At 41.7% G+C, this 21646-nt stretch overlaps 1 protein-coding gene across 2 annotated transcripts in view; it reads left to right on the top strand.

The window, feature by feature from the left end:
• Positions 1-21646, top strand: part of LOC110525893 (golgin subfamily A member 7) — a 37845-nt gene that overhangs the window by 9057 nt on the left and 7142 nt on the right. For both annotated transcript variants that reach the window (XM_021606386.2, XM_036980059.1), the window contains 2 exons: positions 2378-2503; positions 13239-13391. In XM_021606386.2, the coding sequence (XP_021462061.1) occupies positions 2378-2503; positions 13239-13391 (279 nt within the window). The remainder of the gene's footprint in view (positions 1-2377; positions 2504-13238; positions 13392-21646) is intronic.

Consider the following 21646-nt stretch of genomic DNA (forward strand, 5'->3'; position numbering starts at 1 on the left):
TGTGCTATGGTTCGTTGGTCAAAGCCTATAGGAAAATGAATGGCGTTTTTGCATGCACACACTCCTATTAAATATGCATTCACCTGTATTGTGAATAGACCTAGGCTACATTTTGATTTACCCAGTTTATCAATAGACTAGAGATTTACCTTTTTAAATAAATTATTACCATTATGATATGTAGTTAGGTTGATAAAAAGCCTAAGTCAAATTGATTGTATGATTTGTACAATTGATTCATTAATGCATACATTCATAAATCAAAAATGTCTAACGTAGTTATATTGAACTCAACAGATCCGTCTGGATCAAGTGCCTTTCTGTGAATTTAGCTAATACGCCTTATTTTGTGAACTGTGCTGTCCAAAGGTGTGAAACAGATGTTTATGGTTGGTTCAGATTTGGATTGGCCAAATTTCAACAACTTTTCAACGTCCGTGGACATCCGGCTTCAGTCGGTGCTCAGTGGGTGAGAGGGCTGTTACAGTAAATGGAAAGAGCGGGGACTCATGGAGAGATGACATTAACTGGAGAGAAGAGAGACTGGGTGAGAGAGAGGGAGGGGTTGTTCAGACTGTTTTTATACTCCTGCTTTAACCACATCTTGATTGAAAGACAAAGCAAACAGTTATGAGCTGAACATGACAGTATACAAGTGGAAGGGAGGACAGTAGCAGGTGACCCAACGGTGGATTGTCACTACTATGAATTCCCATTGTTGCCGTTTCCGTTGCAGTCATTCTGTTGCATCTTTTTGGGGGGTGAGGGTCATTCTGTTAGCGATTTGGTAACAGAATGATGTGTTTCAACCACTTAACAATCTGGTTTATGATTTATTATCAGTAAAAACCCTATTACTAATTGCTACCTTTACTTAGTACTTCTGTGAACTTTCATTATCCTCCCTTGTCATGAGGGAGATTTTTGGTAACAGAATGACAAGACATTAGGCAATATTTCTTGAACTTACAGAAGGCACTTTTTTTCTGCAAAACAAAATAAAAGTGTTGGCATGGTCTTTACTTCAACACACTATTGTGTCTTGATGTATTGCTAATACCTTTTAAAGCCCCTTTTCTGCTAGCCATTTTTTTTAAGCCCTATTTTTCATCTGTTTGAACAGAAATCAAAGCAGTTGCCATTTCTAATATTTAGGATGGAAAATGCTTGAGAAATATTTATATGCCTATATATCTAAAAAAATATAGACTTTTAGCTTTCATTTGACACAATCTGATGTGTTCCTATGAACTTCACATGTTAGTGGTCAAGTTTTTTAAATTTTTAGTTTTATTTTTTACATAGCAATGCCTTTATGCTACAGTAGTCTGAGACACTACTGAAGCTACAGTGTGGTTTATGAAGGACCTCACAAAGTATATCATTTTAGCACAGCACACTGTAGGCTAATCATTATTCAGAGGCTTTGTCCCAAATGGCACCCCATTCCCTATGTAGTGCACTACTTTTTATCATGGTCCATTGGGCTCTGGTCAAAAGCAGGCACTATAAAGGGAATAGGGTGCCAGTTGGAATGCAAGCCATCCCTCCCACTCCGCTGGGGGTCATTTAGGTTGATGGTCTCCCAGTCTGGTTGTGGTTTCCATTATGAAACATGTTAAAGTTATGAATGATTAACGTTAGCCGTCCTAATTCATTGCCTTCTTGTTGGATCAGATAATAGGGTGGTGTTCCATGTCATTTGTTTCCTTATACTGGTGTTTAAGCATTGCCAAGTCTAATTTGTGATTCATAGTTTACACATTTTGTTTTCAACAGTCCTCCATTTGTCAGCATTCATTATCTATCAGTGTTCCTAAAACAAGCTGCAGGGCAGCTATAGAGTCCACTCCCTACTGCATTGTAATCTTAGCAACAAGAAACTGCAATCTGTTTTTCAGTAAAATGGCAGCCATTTTATATTATTTACAAATCAATCAAATTGTATTTGTCACATGAGTTAAACAGTAAGGGGGAGGGGAAAGGTACATAGTAACACAATAAAATAACAGTAATGAGGCTATATTCAAGGAGTACTGGTACCAAGTCAATATGCAGGGGTACAAGGTAATTGAGGTAATATGTACATGTAGGTAGGGGTAAAAGTGACAGAATAGGGCTCTCGGTTAAACAAATGAATTATGCTTGTTGATATGGTAGCTTGTTCTAGCTACTTCATGCCAACAGATGTTGAATAGATTTGACTAATAGGCAAAATATATTTTTTTTGTCGTAGAAATTCAAATTGTCTGGTGTGCACATCTTGGCTATGTCATCTATGTATGCGATCTAGGCCTAAACATTAATACATTTTTGTTAAATCCTCACTGAGCTCTTCATCTAGCCTAAAGCCCATTTTCCCTCTCCTTCCTTCCAGACTCACAGCTTGCAGGATATGAGGCAGCAGGCGGCTATCGCTGCCAAAGTGTTCATCCAGAGAGACTACACCAATGGCACTGTCTGCCAGTTCCAGACCAAGTTCCCTTCTGAACTGGAGACCAGGGTACGCTAAAGCACTCTGATAACACTTTGATCTGAGCATATATGCATAGTGTCTCAGAGTAGGAGTGCAGATTTAGGATCTGTTTGTCCTTTTTTAGATAACAATGAATAAGATTGCATGGATAGGCAGGACCTGATCCTAAATCAGCACTCTCCCTTATCTGCAAAGCCTTCTCGCAAGATCTATTTGATAGATCAGACCGACATCAGGGCTCTACAGTGTGACAATTTTACTCGCATATGCACCAAAATAATTTGTTGTGCTGATCTAATTTGCTGTGCTGATCTTGCTATTTAGGAGCACCAGTGCACCTTGTAAAAATGGTCAGCGTAGAGCCCTGGAAGTATAACATGATTCTTTCCCGTGTCCAGCTCCTGCAGATATACCGTGCATTTGGAAGGTATTCAGACCTCTTGACTTTTTCCACATTTTGTTACATTACAACCTTATTCTAAAATTGATTAAATTGTTATTTTTTTCTCATCAATCTACACACAATACCCCATAATGACAAAGCAAATGTATTAAAAATAAAAAACTGCTATCACATTTACATAAGTATTATCAGCAGCAATTACAGCCTTGAGTCTTCTCTGGTATGACGCTACAAGCTTAGCACACCTGTATTTGGGGAGTTTCTCCCATTCATCTCTGCAGATCCTCTCAAGCTCTGTCAGGTTGGATGGGGAGAGTCACTGTAAAGATATTTTAGGTCTCTCCAGAGATGTTCGATCCGGTTCATGTCCGGGCTTTGGCTCGGCCACTCAAGGACTTGTCCCAAAGCCACTCCTGCGTTGTCTTGGCTGTGTGCTTAGGGTCGTTGTCCTGTTGGAAGGTGAACCTTCCACCTAGTCTGAGGTCCTGAGCGCTCTGGAGCAGGTTTTCATCAAGGATCTCGCTGTACTTTGCTCTGTTCATCTTTCCCTCAATTCTGACTAGTCTCCCAATCCCTGCCGCTGAAAAACATCTCCACAGCATGATGCTGCCACCACCATGCTTCACTGTAGGGATGGTGCCAGGTTTCTTCCAGAAGTGACACTTGGCATTCACGCCAAGGAGTTCAATATTGTTTTCATCAGACCAGAGAATCTTGTTTCTCAAGGTCTGGGATTCCTTTAGGTGCTTTTTGGCAAGCTCCAAGCTGGCAATCATGTGCCTTACTGAGGAGTCTCTTCCGTCTGGTCACTCTACCATAAAGGCCTATTTGGGGAGTGCTGCAGAGATGGTTGTCCTTCTGGAAGGTTCTCCCATCTCCACAGAGGAACTCTGAAGCTCTATCAGAGTGACCATTGGGTTCTTGGTCACCTCCCTGACAAAGACCCTTCTCTCCTGATTGCTCAGTGGTGCCGGGCGGACAGCTCTAGGAGAGTCTCAGTGGTTCCAAACGTCTTCCATTTTAGAATGAGGGAGGCCACTGTATTCTTGGGGATCTTCAATGCTGCAGAATTTTGTTGGTACCCTTCCCCAGATCTGTGCCTCGACAAAATTCCTTCGACTTCATGGCTTGGTTTTTGCTCTGACATGTAAATAGACAGGTGTGTGCCTTTCCAAGTTATGTCCAATTAATTGAATTTATCACAAGTGTACTCCAATCAAGTTGTAGAAACATCTCAAGGATGATCAATGAAAACAGGATGCACCTGAGCTCAATTTCTAATCTCATTGCAAGGGGTCTGAATGCTTTCTTATTTTTAATACATTTGTTAAAATGTTTAAAAACCTGTTTTCACTTTGTCGTTGTTGTGGGTAGATTGATGCGGGGGAAAAATGATGTAATCCATTTTAGAATAATGCTGAAAATGTGGAAAAAGTCAAGGGGTCTGAATTCTTTCAGAATCTCTCATCTCCTCTCAGTTAGAGCCGTGTGGGGTTAGCAGAAGGCTAGGAGCAGAAAACATCAAGTGCAGCTGACGACTCCAATACACTTTCACTGATCTAGTATTTACCCTTTATCCTGTTATGCTTGAAAGCAGTGACTGGTTTAAAAAACAGTGTTTGGTAATGATCCAGGGAATGGAATGAAGCAGGTCCATGAGGAAAACTGCCTCCACCTGTTCCATGCCCACATAAAAAATGTGCTGCTAGCAAAATGGGGAGGTTGACATTCATGTGTCACATGAAAAGAGTAGCTTTACAACACAGCTTTTGGGTTTAATGGCACTTCCCTCTTGATTGGGTGGTCTCTCTTTGGCACACTTGTTTTCCTGTAGGATGCACTACACATACCACTGCTGAAGAAATACATTGTGCTACTCCTCAGGGAGTCCATCCACAGCTACAGTGCCTCATCATAAAAAACCTTTCCAACATTTCTCCCATCCCCTTGCTAGCATAGTATATCATAGGCAATGTACTGCCAAACATTTTAAGTGAGCTTGTTCTTTTTTATACAGTCATATTTATTTCACCTTGTCAAGATTTTATTTTCTTTCTTTTTCAAATCTCAGGAGTGACAAAATACCTCGTTCATCAATTTAATAAAATACTTAATTTTATTCAACTTTGGATTCATGTTGCTCTTTAGCTGGAATAGATCATGGGGCAGCACATTGTGTTGATGATTTTCACCTCTATTTAAGGTTATTTAGTTGTTGTTATTATACATTATTACATGTTCTTTTTCTATCTTAAGTTTAGGTAGAAGAAAATGTCTGGAAAATTGTTCATTGTATTTGGCAGATAGCTAGCCAGACCTGCCAGGGACAGTGAAATAAATTGATAATGCTGTCAAATTTCCTCCACTTCTAATTTGCACATGTTGACCTTTCCCTTTTTTTCCCTTCTTCGAATTCACAGATCTACAGTAGATCGCTTGATGCAAAGTAGGCTAAATAAGTTGTTTAAGATGGTATCTGGGTCATTCCATCACAAAAAGCACAAGAAAGAGGATTTTGACACCCACCATCTCAGAATCTTCTGAAAACGTTTCTGTAGTTATTTTGTTGAAATATAGTTTGATCTCTGATTACATTAAGCTAATTGATTGCACCCAAATTGGTCATTTTAACTTATAGGATTCACATAATATTAAATGATGGGCTCCCTAATGGAGCAGTGGTCTAAGCCACTGCATCTCAATGCTATAGGCGTCACTACAGACACCCTGGTTTGAATCCAGGCTGTATCACAACCGGCCGTGATTGGGAGTCCCATAGGGCTTTGGCTGGTGTAGGCCGTCATTGTAAATAAGAATTTCTTCTTAACTGACTTGCCTAGTTAAACAAAGGTTACATTTAAAAAATATATATGTATACAATATCATTACATTATATTTGACAAGTAATATGAAGCTGCGGCTTGGAGGATTGTTTATTCATAATATGTAATGTATTCTCAGTGAATTTGAAGTAGTTTTCATTTCCCCCTTAAATAAGTGTGAAAGTAACAGTACCAGTTTTGCCCCCTCTAGATGCCGCTGTTCTTGCTATTGCCACACCGTTTTATCTACACTGATCAAAAATATAAACGCATCATGTTAAGCATTGGTCCCATGTTTCATGAGCTGAAATAAAATATCCCAGAAATGTTCCATACGCACAAAAAGCTTATTTATCTAATTTTGTGCACAAGTTTGTTTACCTCTAACCACCACAAAAACATCCTATGGCTTTCTGCATTAGCATCGAACAGCCCCCGTGATATGCAACTTTTCTGGGAAGCTAGAATCCAATATACACAGGCAGTTAGCTTTTTCAAGCAGAAATTTGCTTCCTGCAACACAAACTCAAAAAAGTTCTGGGACACTGTAAAGTCCATGGAGAATAAGAACACCTCCTCCCAGCTGCCCACTGCACTGAAGATAGGAAACACTGTTACCACCGATAAATCCACTATAATTGAGAATTTCAAGAAGCATTTTTCTACGGCTGGCCATGCTTTCCACCTGGCTACCTCTACCCCGGTCAACAGCACTGCACCCCCCCCCACAGCAACTCGCCCAAGCCTTCCCCATTTCTCCTTCTCCCAAATCCAGTCAGCTGATGTTCTGAAAGAGCTGCAAAATCTGGACCCCTACAAATCAGCCGGGCTTTTCTTTCTAAAATGATCTGCCGAAATTGTTGCCACCCCTATTACTAGCCTGTTCAACCTCTCTTTCGTGTCGTCTGAGATTCCCAAAGATTGGAAAGCAGCTGCGGTCATCCCCCTCTTCAAAGGGGGGACACTTGACCCAAACTGCTACAGACCTATATCTATCCTACCCTGCCTTTTCTAAAAGCCAAGTCAACAAACAGATTACCGACCATTTCGAATCCCACCATACCTTCTCCGCTATGCAATCTGGTTTCAGAGCTGGTCATGGGTGCACCTCAGCCACGCTCAAGGTCCTAAACGATATCTTAACTGCCATCGATAAGAAACAATACTGTGCAGCCGTATTCATTGACCTGGCCAAGGCTTTCGACTCTGTCAATCACCACATCCTCATCGGCAGACTCGATAGCCTTGGTTTCTCAAATGATTGCCTCGCCTGGTTTACCAACTACTTTCTTTGATAGAGTTCAGTGTGTCAAATCGGAGGGCCTGTTGTCCGGGCCTCTGACAGTCTCTATGGGGGTGCCATAGGGTTAAATTCTTGGACCGACTCTCTTCTCTGTACACATCAATGATGTCGCTCTTGCTGCTGGTGAGTCTCTGATCCACCTCTACGCAGACGACACCATTCTGTATACTTCTGGCCCTTCTTTGGACACTGTGTTAACTTTTTATGGCTGCAGGGGCAGTATTGAGTAGGATGAAAAGGTGCCCATTGTAAACGGCCAGCTCCTCAGTCTCAGTTGCTAATATATGCATATTTTTATTTGTATTGGATAGAAAACACTCAAGTTTCCAAAACTGTCAAAATATTGTCTGTGAGTATAACAGAACTGATATTGCAGGCGAAACCCGGAGGAAAATCAAAACAGGAAGTGGCCTCTATTTTGAAAACTCCATGTTCCATAGCCTCCCTTTGCTGGATTTAAAGGGATATGAACCAGATTCATTTTCCTATGACTTCCTCAAGGTGTCAACAGTCTTCAGCATAGTTTCAGGCCTTTATTTTGAAAAATGAGCCAGAACGATAACATCGCGTCAAGTGGTCACATGAGTTTTGCTCACGCAACAGAGTTTGGATAGGTATTGCTTTTCCCTCTCCTACTGTGAAAGACATTTGCGGTTGATATATTATCGATTATATATTTTAAAAACAACTTGAGGATTGATTATAAGAAAAACTTTGACATGTTTCTGTGGACATTATGGAAACTAATTTGGAATTTTCGTCTGCGTTGTCGTGACCGCTCTTTCCTGTGGATTTCTGAACAAAACACGACAAACAAACGGAGGTATTTTGGATAGAAATTATCTTATAGAACAAAAGGAACATTTGTTGTGCAACAGTCTCGTGAGTGAAAACATCTGAAGATCATCAAAGGTAAACGATTAATTTGTTTGCTTTTCTGATTTTCGTTACCAAGCTTCCTGATGCTAAGTGTACTTAATGTTTTGTCGTGCGATCGATACATTTACACAACCACTTGGATTGCTTTCGATGTAAAGCATCATTTCAAAATCTGACACTACAGGTGGATTAACAAAAGGCTAAGCTGTGTTTTCCTATATTGCACTTGTGATTTCATGAATATAAATATTTGTAGGAATATTTATTGAATGTAGCGCTATGCTATTCAGCGGTTGTTTATGACACTTATCCCGTTAGTGGGATTGCAGCCATAACAAGTTAACAACCCTCCAGGCGAGCTTCAATGCCATACAACTCTCCTTCCGTGGCCTCCAATTGCTCTTAAATACAAGTCAAACTAAATGCATGCTCTTCAACCGATCGCTTCCTGCACCTGCCCACCCGTACAGCATCACTACTCTGGATGGTTCTGACTTAGAATATGTGGACAACTACAAATACCTAGGTGTCTGGTTAGACTGTAAACTCTCTTTCCAGACTCACGTCAAACATCTCCAATCCTAAGTTAAATCTAGAATTGGCTTCCTATTTCGCAACAAAGCATCCTTCACTCATGCTGTAAACATACCCTTGTAAAACTGACAATCCTACCGATCATCGACTTCGGCGATGTCATTTACAAAATAGCCTCCAATACCCTACTCAATAAATTTGATGCAGTCTATCACAGTGCCATCCGTTTTGTCACCAAAGCCCCATATACTACCCACCACTGCGACCTGTACACTCTCTTTGGCTGGCCCTCGCTTCACACTCGTCGCCAAACCCACTGGCTCCAGGTCATCTACAAGACCCTGCTAGGTAAAGTCCCCCCTTATCTCAGCTCCCTGGTCACCATAGCAGCACCCACCTGTAGCACGCGCTCCAGCAGGTATATCTCTCTGGTCACCCCCAAAACCAATTCTTCCTTTGGCCGCCTCTCCTTCCAGTTCTCTGCTGCCAATGACTGGAACGAACTACAAACATCTCTGAAACTGGAAACACTTATCTTCCTCACTAGCTTTAAGCACCAGCTGTCAGAGCAACTCACAGATTACTGCACCTGTACATAGCCCATCTATTATTTAGCCCAAACAACTACCTCTCCCCTTACTGTATTTATTTAATTAGCTCCTTTGCACCCCATTTTTTTATATCACTGCAAATCTACCATTCCAGTGTTTTACTTGCTATAGTGTATTTACTTTGCCACCATGGCCTTTTTTTTTTTTTGCCTTTTCCTCCCTTATCTCACCTCATTTGCTCACATTGTATATAGACTTATTTTTCTACTGTATTATTGTATTATTGACTGTATGTTTGTTTTACTCCATGTGTAACTCTGTGTTGTTGTATGTGTCAAACTGCTTTGGCAAGGTAGCAATTGTAAATGAGAACCTGTTCTCAACTTGCCTACCTGGTGAAATATAAAAAATATAAAAACCTATGTTAGTGAGCATTTCTCCTTTGCCAAGATAATCCAGCCACCTGACAGGTGTGGCATTTCAAGAAGCTGATTAAACGGCATGCACCTTGTGCTGGGGACAAGTTTTGAGGGAGTGTGCAATTGGCATGCTGACTGCAGGAATGTTCACCAGAGCTGTTGCCAGATAATTTAATGTTAATTTCTCTACCATAAGCCGCTATAAGGCCAACTGGCCTCACATCATCAGACCAACTGTAACCACGCTAGCCCATGACCTCCACATCCAGCTTCTTCACCTGTGGGATCTTCTGAGACCAAACACGAGGATAGCTAATGAAACTGTGGGTTTGCACAACCGAAGAACTTCTGCACAACTGTCAGAAACCATCTCAGCGAAGCTCATCTGCGTGCTCCTCATCCTCACCAGGGTCTTTACCTGACTGCAGTTTGGCACCATAACCGACTTCAGTGGGCAAATGCTCACCTCCAATGGCCTCCAGTTTGCTCTTTACGGATTAATCTTGGTTTCAACTGTACCGAGCAGATGGCAGACAGAGTGTATTGTCTTGTGTGGAAGAGCGGTTTGCTGATGTCAACAGAGTGCCCCATGGTGGGGTTATGTTATGGGCAGGCATAAGCTACGGACAACAAACACAATTGCATTTTATCGATGGCAATTTGAATGCACAGAGATACGGTGATGTGATCCAGAGGCCCGTTATTGTGCAATTCATCCGCCGCCGGACCCATGTCGTACACAATTCCTGGAAGCTGAAAATGTCCCAGTTCTTCAATGGCCTGCATAATCACCAGACATGTCACCAATTGAGCATGTTTGAGATGCTCTGGATCAACGTGTACGATAGCATGTTCCAGTTCCCACCAATAGGTATCTGTGACCAGCAGATGCATATCTGTATCCCCAGTCGTGTAAAGTCCACAACATTAGGGCCTAATGAATTTATTTAAATTGACTGATTTCCTTTATATGAGCTGTAACTCAGGAAAATCTTTTGAAATTGTTGCATGTTGTGTTTATGCTTTTCTGTTCTCTTTTATTAAATTAATCACAATTTTCTTTGTAACTTTGGGTAGAAAACCAATAGTTTCTGTTCATGATGGAAATAAATTGTGTGGTTATCCTCACAATTCAAACCAGTCCACAATGAAAATAATTCACTTTATTCTTCTCTTAGGCTAAATCTGTGTCCAGGAAATGGCCCCTGTATGTGTGGTTTATTCCCCTTTGAAAAAGTTTGGGATTAGTAAGACCAGGGATGGGCAACTGGCGGCCCGTGGACCAATTGTTGAGCGTTAGGTGCAATTTAGAAATTTGGTTGTGCATCCAACAGTTTTTCTCTTATGTCAGTCACTGACAGTCACTCAATCAACCCATGTCAACAATTAATTTTTTTAGATTGGTATATTAGTCTGACGGCCAGTTATCTAAACTTCTAGTAATCATGGCCGAATTACCGATTGGGCGGGTGTTCCATTGACGATCTCACTCATATCATATTAAAAACTGCAACAACAAAAAATCTCAACAATATGGCCAAAATGTTGAAATGTAGGAAATTAGCTGTAAAACTGCAGGCCTTCATGACAAGTTCCAATCTTTTGTGTCCCCTCTATCAAAGTTGCGCTTCCCTGAGTTAGACCATTCCTGGTGAGCAAGCAAACCATTAGACTACAGCAGTTCGAATGGTTTCGAAGGGTCTTCAATTGTAAAAGTCACAAACACACACTGTATAGTGTTGTAATGGTGTTGGGTCTAATGTTAAATGTCACTTATCACACAACATGTATAAAAAAAAAACACAAGACTACCATGAAATGGTTTCTAATTGTATTTTTGTATTAGGGTAGTCACAATATTTAGTAACTGCCCATTTCTCCAGGAAATATTTGGCCTTATATGAGAATTGCACCATATGGAAAGCCCTTTTCAGAGAGCTGCCACTGGATTAAAGCATTAGGTTGCTAAGAGAAGGACAAACTAAATTGCTTTCATGGAAGACTGACTTGACTTGTGAGGATGACCACATAATATATTTTCATCATGAGCAAAAGCTTTCAACCCAAATTTGCAAAGAAAATGTTGTGATCCATTTGATAAACACAAGAGACCAACAAAAAGGATAAAAGTGTGTGGCAGTGGCAGGAACAGCGATATCTTGTGGGCAAAGCCTGGTACTTTCACACTAATCTTTGAGGAAAAATGCAATGGCAAATTTCAATGGCTACTTCAATTGCTAATTTCTTTAAACAGGGGGTGACATCAACAAATTTACTGAGAATATATTACATAGTCTCAATAAACAATACTCCAAGCCACAGCTTCATACTACTTGTCAAACATAGAGAAATTATACTGGCTATTGGGGTGGGTTTTGGGTGGGCCATGGCGTTTTATGATTTATTTGGATTCCTCGAATCTTAATCATTGTTAAGAGGTTTGTTCCGAATCGAATGTTGGGTACTATACTATTTATTGAATATTATATGAATACTATCAATTGAAATGGCCAATTAGCTTATTTAGAAACATTCCTGCAATATTATTTTAACTACAGAAACCATTTCAGAACAATCTGAGATGGTGGGTGACATGGCACGATTAATCTATCGTCTAATACTACTACCATAGCACATACTTCCTAAAGTGCACATCTACACTTTTAAAATCACAGCATCTAACGTAATGGAAAAATGCTCAGACGAAGGAGAAATGTGGTTTGAATCCCAGCCTTCAGATGGGGAAATTAGAGGGATAACAAAGACTCCTCACGGCGGGCACCAAACACGCCTAAGACCACTGATCTGTTGGAGCTTGTTGTTACATTCCTTGGGCACATGGGAGCATAACTTGGAGGCTGTTCAGAGGCACAGAAGGCCTGGCTGCTCCCTTCATCTGGTCTGGTCTGCAGTCCGCTCTCTCAGGCTGTGTACCAAATGGTACCCTATTCCCTATAAAGTGCACTACTTTTGACTAGAGCTCGATGGGCCCTGGTCAAAAGTAGTACTCCTATATAAGGTGCCATTTGGGATGCAGTCTCACTCCATTAGGCCTGCTGAGGAGACCAGAGTGGAGACTCACGCCAACACTCAGTCAAAACACCCTTCACTACTTCCAGTGGTCCAACGGCCCTTGGCCTCTCCTCAGTGGAGCAGGCCTGACCTGACGTGATGAGTGAATGTTAGTGTTAGCCAGCCCTTAGTTCCACTCTGTCCGGAATTATGGAGTGTAATGGCTTCAACTCTGTCAGAGCCACATTGCATCTCTCATATCGGCAACACTAGAGCTAACATCACCAGATTGATGGAAACACTGGGAAAGTTGTTTTTTTTACTAGCTAGTCTCTGCCAGTAGATAAGGAGAGACAGTCAGATTCCTCACTAGAGGTTTTGGTGTCTCCTGCTGCGGTATAAAGTGAAAACATGCGGTGAGCACACGGCCAAGCCTTCCTAATTATTTTGCCAAAAGTGGAGAGAGATGCAGCATTCTCTGATTAAAAACACGATTCGAATCAAACCACTCATCATTTATACCGAGGATGAAAAGGATGAAAAGAATGTATAATTAACTTTCCATTTGTTAGATATCTAACACTCCATTTGATCATCTAAAATAGTAACTATGTGATGTATTTTTCTATCTTGATTGCCTTTCTTTAGATCTCACCATGTGTATCATCCTCAGAAACAGTTTTTGATTTTACTTGGGTTGCTTTCCAAATGGCTCCCCTATTCCCTCTATAAAGTACACAACTTTTGACCAGAGCCTTATGAGCCCTGTTCAAAAGTAGCGCACTATATTGGAAATAGGGTGCTATTTGAGACACAACTTGATTGGTCCCGTGTTTCAGATTGACAAGCAGCAGTTTGAGGAGACGGTGAGGACGCTGAACAACCTGTATGCTGAGGCAGAGAAGCTGGGAGGCTCGTCATATCTGGAGGGCTGTCTGGCATGCCTCACAGCTTACACGATCTTCCTCTGTATGGAGACACACTACGAGAAGGTGAGAGAGCTTCACTAATCCACACAACTAGGGTTGCAAAATTCTGTTAACTTTCTCAAAATTCCCAGGTTTTCCAAAAAATCCTGGTTGGAAGATTCCCGGAATCAGAAGAGAATAAGCAGCAAATGCAGAATGCTCCAAGCAGGATTTCTGGGAATTTGGGGAAACATACTGGAATTTTGTAACTCTACACAACTTAATGTGTGCTGACTTCAAAGCTAGTGTTGACTAGGTAAAGCCAATGTGTTGTACAAAAATACACCCAAGTAATGCTTTGGAATTCTCTGAATTATATTGTGGACCAACACTCTAGAATAGATTGTAAGCCAGTCAGCAGCCATTTTCTGGAGTCAGAAAGAAATGCCCCCTCAGAAATTGCTTGATATTATAAGTGCGTTTTGATCCCATATTGAAGGCCTCTATTACTGTCATGTCATCAAGATATTTGGTCAATGGGTTTAGCTTTCATATTGCAAGTTAGTCATTTAGAATTAGTAAGGGGGAATCCAAACTAGTACAGTGATCACATTTCATGGAAGTTGAAATGAGATGTGAAGTATTGATATTAATATGATTAATGGCAGAGTTAAAATGGCAGAGAGCAGTACAGCTCTAACAATAGTGCCCATACAAGCAGATACAGTATATACATAATCTAATATGTGATTTTAACATTTAGAGTGAGTATACTGTTACTACACAAAAGCATTTTTTCAGATCCAGCTCTACCGGTTGGCACATACAGTGGTTGCTCAACTAAAAGTTTTGTGATCATGCTGCGGTACATAGAGGTAATTTGTGGTTTAGGACGGTACCCTGCGTCACCACTTCATTGCTCCAGACCAGCGCAAGGGGGAGTTAGAGCACTAATTATGCTTTTGGGTCCTTCTGTGTCTCTGACAATGAATGGGCGACATAAACCTAAATAGAAACTGATAATTGTGCACTACCTCAGTATTACTTACTAAAACTGTTGTTGCACTACGGTCTAAGGCAGTGCAAGCTGTCTTGCTACAGATGCTGGTTCAATACCTATGCCGGCCTCGACTGGGAGACCGATGAGATGACTGTAGGTTTTTGTTTTCTCTCCCTCTAAAAACAGAAATAAATCATTCTAAATAACAAACTGGCTTTACAAATTAGTAGCAATGTCTCACCCCATGTTCAAGAATGGCCTTTTTCTCGCTCATTTTACGATATTTGAAAATGAAATAATCTCCAAAATATCATTTTTTAAAAACAAATTGATTGTTAATTTAGAATGATATAAAAGCCCCTTGGATATTCTCACAGATATATTATTAACCCTGTTATTGGCAGGACAATATATATCTGTCATGGCTCCCGAGGGCACACAATGGGATTGCCTTGCAGTTCTCCAGCTGTATCCACTGAAAATGCACGAGGTTCAAGGCACGAGGGCAGGGGGCGCGGGATGGGCTGCAGAGCCGCGCACAGAAGACAGACTACCCATGGGGAACAGAGGAGAAGGAGGGAGGGTGGGTGGAGCCCCGCCCCGCCATACTGGGTAGCACAGAGCAACACTTTAAGGGGCAATGCATTAATAATGGCGCTGACTAGGGAAACGTTCCCGCTATTCTAGCAGGTAACTGGACAATAGACTTGCCTAGATGGAGGGTAAGGGGAGAATTCTATCGTCAAATGTATTTCTAAGTTACGTTCCAAGTTAAGTGACATTATTATTATGTATCACATACGACCGTGATTGGGAGTCCTATAGGGCGGTGCACAATTGGCCCAGCGTTTCTCTCCCTCTAAATATAGAAATAAATGTTTTGGCCTTTACAAATATTATTTTGGCCTTTATTCAGATTACAATTGCTCACTTTCGAAATAACCTCCAAAATATCATTATATATTATCAAGTTGATGGCCGGCACCTACATAAAGCTAATTGACTCACTCATTCATGGCTTTGGATCAAAATAAATAGTTTCGTTTATTAATTCGACCATTTAAAAAAACAAGCACACATAAAACTTGAAAAAGCCATACATGCACATGAATAAAATCATTGAGGATAACACACAATAGAGTCTGGGACTTATTTCCATTGTGGTCCTCTTGAGACAAGATGGCTAGAAAAGATCGAACACAGTTAAACACAGTATGGCAGTGAAATAATAAAACAAAAACAGAGAGGAAGAACATATATCTCATCATTCCATTAAGTACCAACATTCTTTCTGATAGTCTTTAATAAAGAAATGTTTTGGTTATCCTGACCTGGACACCGTGTACAGTATTATAATAGCCCATTATTAGAATCCTCCAATGTATGTGTAATTATTGGCGGAGAGTCACGTCATATTTTTCGATATAGTGTAGGTCTGCTATAGGCGACATGAGTCTAGTGAGTAATGTGCTGTTAAAAGTGGTGTAGGTGTTATTTGGTTAGACAACAATTATGGTGTAGAAATGTTATGCTCTTAGTGTAACCTTTATTTAACTAGGCAAGTCGGTTATAAACAAATTCTTATTTACAAGGACAGCCTACTCCTTCCTCCCCATCGTGGTATTGAACCCTGGCCTCCCACAAGTCCGCGCACGACACAGGGATTCGTTAGCTAAATAGCCCAGAACTGTGTAGCCTACTCCCGACCGTCACGTTGTACAGCGCCATATTTTCCGTTCCATCCTAACGGAAACCCAGAGGGTTTTTAGTTTTCCTTGAATATAAGCACCATAATATTAAGCAAATTAATTAAGCAGGTACCAGTCAAAAGTTTGGACACACCTACTCATTCCAGGTTTTTACTTTATTTCTACATTGTAGAATAATAGTGAATACATCCCAACTATGAAATAACACATATGGAATCAGTTAAGAACAAATTCTTATTTAGAAGGACAGCCTACTTCCTCCCTGTCGGGGAATTGAACCCCGGTCTCCCGCGTGCCCGCACGACGCGGGGGTTCTTTAGCTAAGTAGCCCAGCACTGTAGCCTACTCCTGACTGTCACTTTTTACAGCACCATATTTTCCATATCATCCTTACTCCCACCTGAGACGCAGACGTCTCATCTAGACACCTGGAAATGCAAATGCACTACGCTAAATGCTAAATGTACTCGTTAAAACTCAAACGTTCATTAAAACACACATGCAGGGTATTGAATTAAAGCTACACTCGTTGTGAATCTAGCCAACAAGTCAGATTTTTAAAATGCTTTTCGGCGAAAGCATGAGAAGCTATTATCTGATAGCATGCAACACCCCAAAATACCTGAAGGGGACGTAAACAAAAGAATTAGCGTAGCCGGCGCTACACAAAACGCAGAAATAAAATATAAAACATTCATTACCTTTGATGATATTCTTTGTTGGCACTCCTATATGTTCCATAAACATCACAATTGGGTCTTTTCCCCGATTAAATCCGTCCATGAATGCCCAAAATATCCATTTGTATAGCCTGTCTGGTTCAGGAAAAACCTCCGTTCCAAAACGCAACGTCATTTTTAAAAATTATATAAGTTGCCTATATTCTTTGACAAAACACTTCAAACTACTTTTCTAACCCAACTTTAGGTATTTGTAAATGTCAATAATCGATCAAATTGATCACTGGGCGATCTGTATTCAATAGCAGCTACGTTGTCCTTTCTCTCTCTTCCAAAAATCTTTTCCTGTATGCTGGACGAAATGAAGGATCTATTTGTCATTACACAAAGGATTTTTTTCAATGAAAATGACGTTTTTGGCGACATCGTGTGGAAGTTGTAGGAACTGCAAGCTCCCGGCTATATATTTTTGCTTGCAATAAACAATTCAGAGACTGGCGGATTAATACTTTTCTGTGGTTTTTGTGACCAGGTTTTTCTTGGGATTTCGCTTGCTGTTCACGTTCTGTTATAGTCACAGACATTATTTAACCAGTTTTAGAAACTTCAGAGTGTTTTCTATCCACACATACTAATCATATGCATATACTATATTCCTGGCATGAGTAGCAGGACGCTGAAATGTTGCTTGATTTTTAACAGAATGTTTGAAAAAGTAGTGGGTCGACTTAAGAGGTTAAGAACAAATTCTTATTTAGAAGGACAGCCTACTTCCTCCCTGTCGGGGAATTGAACCCCGGTCTCCCGCGTGCCCGCACGACGCGGGGATTCTTTAGCTAAGTAGCCCAGCACTGTAGCCTACTCCTGACCGTCACTTTGTACAGCACCATATTTTCCATATCATCCTTATGGAAACACAGAGGTTTTTCTTGGAATAGAAACACCATAATATTAATCAAATGAATTAAGAAACATTTCTTAAAATCAGTCCGATATAGTATGTTCTTACAAAAAAAGGTTTTAAATTCTCTAGTACAGCCACTATTGAAGGCTATTAAATGCTTCTCAAAGATGCCCTCTGGTGGTCAAACTAGCAATAACATTAATGGCATCAGTTGGCTTTTCATAGCCGAGCATTCATAGGTCGAGAAAGCAGGTACAGTAGGGTGAGAGAAGGAGGGAGAAAGAGAGAGAGAGGGTCGAAAACAGCAGTTCCGGGACAAGGTAGCACGTCCGGCTAACAGGTCAGGGTTCCATAGCCGCAGGCAGAACAGTTGAAACTGGAGCAGCAGCACGACAAGGTAGCACGTTAGCACATCTGGTGAACAGGTCAGGGTTCCATAGCCACAGGCAAAACAGCAGAAACTGGATCAGCATAGAGAGAGGGTGCATACTTAAGTTCACACAGGACAACAGATAAGACAGTAGAGTTTCACCAGATAGGACAGACTGACCCTAGCCCCCCCAGCACATAGAGTATTGCAGCATAGATACTGGGGGCTGAGACAGGAGGGGTGAGGGGACACTGTGGCCCCGTCCGACGATACCCCGGACAGGGTCAACCAGGCAGGATATAACCCCACCAACTTTACCAAAGTACAGCCCCTACACCACTAGAGGGATATCAACAGACCACCAACTTACTACCCTGAGACAAGGCTGAGTATAGCCCACGAATATCTTCTTGACCGCACGAGCCCGAGGGAGAACATAACCGGACAGGAAGATCAAGTCGAGTGTAACGAAAAAAGCTTGGTACGACGTGATGCACCCCTCCTAGGAACAGCATGAAAGAGCACTAGTAAGCCAGTGATTCAGCCCACATAATAGGGTCAGCGGCAGAGAATCACAGGGGAAAGAGGGGAGCCGGCCAGGCGGAGGCAGCAAGGGTGGTTCGTCACTCCAGTGCCTTGCCGTGCACCCCAATAAGAAATACGTGTTATGTCCCATTAATCTCTCCTTCCTCCTGATTTGTGCCAGTGTTAATTACATCAACACTTTTTTAGGACGAAAAATACGTCAACCACCTATTTTTCCTTATTAAAACTATAATGATGAAGAGACGAGGTGCCCCGGAAAAAAACAAAGTATTGCAAATTACTTTTCATTTTAGTCAACGAAAATGTGACGAGATGTGAATTCCATGTCAGACTAATGGCCATTAATTTTACATGAAGCTCCTTTTCATTTGTTTTGTCCAATCATAAGAATGCATGAAGTATATTTCATGTCAATTCTGACAATGAGCAGATTGCATCTATCAGTTGTGCGGTCTGATTGAGCTGATCTGCCCAGCTCTCCCATACAGATCCCAGGCGGTTACTTCCGTCACTTGTCAATCTTTTGAACTGATGCAAAGCCAAGATACCTCAACTAGAGACCATGTTTACTTTCATGTAGGCTATTTTTGCTTTAATCACATTAGAAGCTCTGTTTCCCATGTGCGCTGTTATTTATTCATCTATGTTGCCGCTTTTTCGTTGTGGTCCGTAAATACGAGCTGCAGTTGCTTTTTTCCTGTGGCAAAAACAGTTCATAGTTTTTAATAGTTTTAATAGTTAAATATTATGAGTAGAGTAATACTTCTGCCATTTTTGCAAAGCTCAAATTCTCTTCTGTTCAAGGAAACCACTGTTATTTACCCCCTTGATTATGATGGGGAGAAAATCTGAGCTGTAAATTGTTTCCAAGATGGCGTAGCAGTTAGACGTCTTTGTCTTTGTCCTGTCGTGTCCCTTGTGTGTATATATATATTTATATATTTTTCTTCGCATATGGTTTTTTAAATATTTTCCTAAAACTCAACTTCTAAATACTCTCCTGCAACCCGCCTCACCCAATGTGGAGTGGATCTGTTTTTTTCCTAAAGTATTTCTATTTACTTCGGATCTGGAATCCCTCAACTGAAGCTATCCAGCTAACTAGCTACCAGCTATCAGTCAGCAAACCACTGCTAGCGGTTATCAGCTAACCTTTAGCTTGGAAAGCTCTCGACAGTTCGTACAATGTGACTCAAACCAGAGCATAACGGACCTATTTTTCTCTCCATATCCCCGGATTCCTACTGCAAACTCTGAACCTTTTCATCTGGATCTTCGCAACTAGCTAACTGCAATCCCTGGTGACTACTCCTGGCTAGCGTTTCCATCCCGGAGCAAGCACCAATTAGCCTGAAGCTAGCCCGGCTTGGGCTCCTGGGCTACCACCAAAGCCCACTCCTGGGCTACAATATCCGGACCCCTTCTACTGCCGGTACTGGGCACGGAACCCCGCCGATCCTCTACGACTGGAATACCGTCATAATCTGCCCGAGGATTCCAACAGGCCCCTCAGGCGCGACGTCCGCTGAAGGCCCATTCTGCTAACCGCGGCCTGCTAGCTATCTAGAGCTACTTAGAACCCTAGTAATCCACGACTGGTCTATTGACGTCACCGCACGAGGAGGCGAAAACAGACTTGCCTCCATCGCGACGTCCCCCAAAGGCCCTTCTGCTAACTTGCTAGCCCCGGTCTGCTAACTGCTAGCTTGCTAGCCCCGGTCTGCTAATCTGCTTGCTTGCTAACCCCGGCCTGCTAACTGCTAGCTTGTTAGCCCCGACCTACTAACTGCTAGCTTGTTAGCCCCGGCCTACTAACTGCTAGCTTGTTAGCCCCGGCCTGCTAACTGTCTGAATCGCCGTGTCCCCAGCCAGCCCAACCACTCACTGGACCCATATGATCACTTGGCTACGCATGCCTCTCTCTAATATCAATATGCCTCGTCCATTACTGTCCTGGTTAGTGATTACTGTCTTATTTCACTTTAGAGCTTCTAGCCCTGCTCAATATGCCTTAACCAACCATGTTGTTCCACCTCCTACATATGCGATGACATCACCTGGTTTAAACGTCTCTAGAGACTATATCTCTCTCATCATTACTCAATACCTAGGTTTACCTACAATGTATTCTCTTCCTACCATACCTTTGTCTGTACACTATGCCTTGAATCTATGCTATCGTGCCCAGGGACCTGCTCCTTTTACTCTCTGTTCCGAAAAGTGCCTTCCTCACCATCTTAAATATGCTTGCTCCATTCAAAACAAATTGAGCCAGGAATAGATATAGTCCTTGGTTCACTCCAGACCTGTCTGCCCTTGACCAGCACAAAAACATTCTATTGCGTTCCGCGTTAGCTCCCCACAAATGTAAAATTATTAGATTGGTTTAGCCATGTATTAACTTGCTGCTGTTTCCTTATGCCAGTCATTGCCTTTCAAATCCATGAAGGGAAGTGAACAAGTGTAAGCAACCTTTGGGAACATTTATAGAGGTGAAATAGTGTTATGTACAGTGCATTCGGAAAGTATTCAGACCCTTTGACTTTTTCCACATTTTGTTACATTACGGCCTTGTTCTAAAATGTATTAAATTGTTCCCCCCCCCCCCCCCCCCCTCCCTCATCAATCTACACACAATACCCCATAATGACAAAGCAAAAACAAGTTTTTAGAAATTTCTGCAAATGTATATTAAAAGAAAGTATTCAGACCCTTTACTCAGTACAATGTTGAAGCACGTTTGGCAGCGATTACAGCAAGTCTTCTTGGGTATGACGCTACAAGATTGGCACAACTGTATTTGGGGCGTTTCTCCCATTCTTCTATGCAGATCCTCTCAAGCTCTGTCAGGTTGGATGGGGAGAGTCACTGCACAGCTATTTTCAGGTCTCTCCAGAGATGTTCGATCGGTTTCATGTCCGGGCACTGGCTGGGCCACTCAAGGACATTCAGAGACTTGTCCCGAAGCCACTCATGTGTTATCTTGGCTGTGTGCTTAGGGTCGTTGTCCTTTTCGAAGGTGAACCTTCACCCCAGTCTGAGGCCCTGAGTGCTCTGGAGCAGGGTTTCATCAAAGAACTCTCTGTACTTTTCTCTGTTCATCTTTGGTGCCAGGTTTCCTCCAGATGTG

This window comes from Oncorhynchus mykiss, chromosome 6, assembly GCF_013265735.2.
Source record: "Oncorhynchus mykiss isolate Arlee chromosome 6, USDA_OmykA_1.1, whole genome shotgun sequence".
Taxonomy (NCBI): domain Eukaryota; kingdom Metazoa; phylum Chordata; class Actinopteri; order Salmoniformes; family Salmonidae; genus Oncorhynchus; species Oncorhynchus mykiss.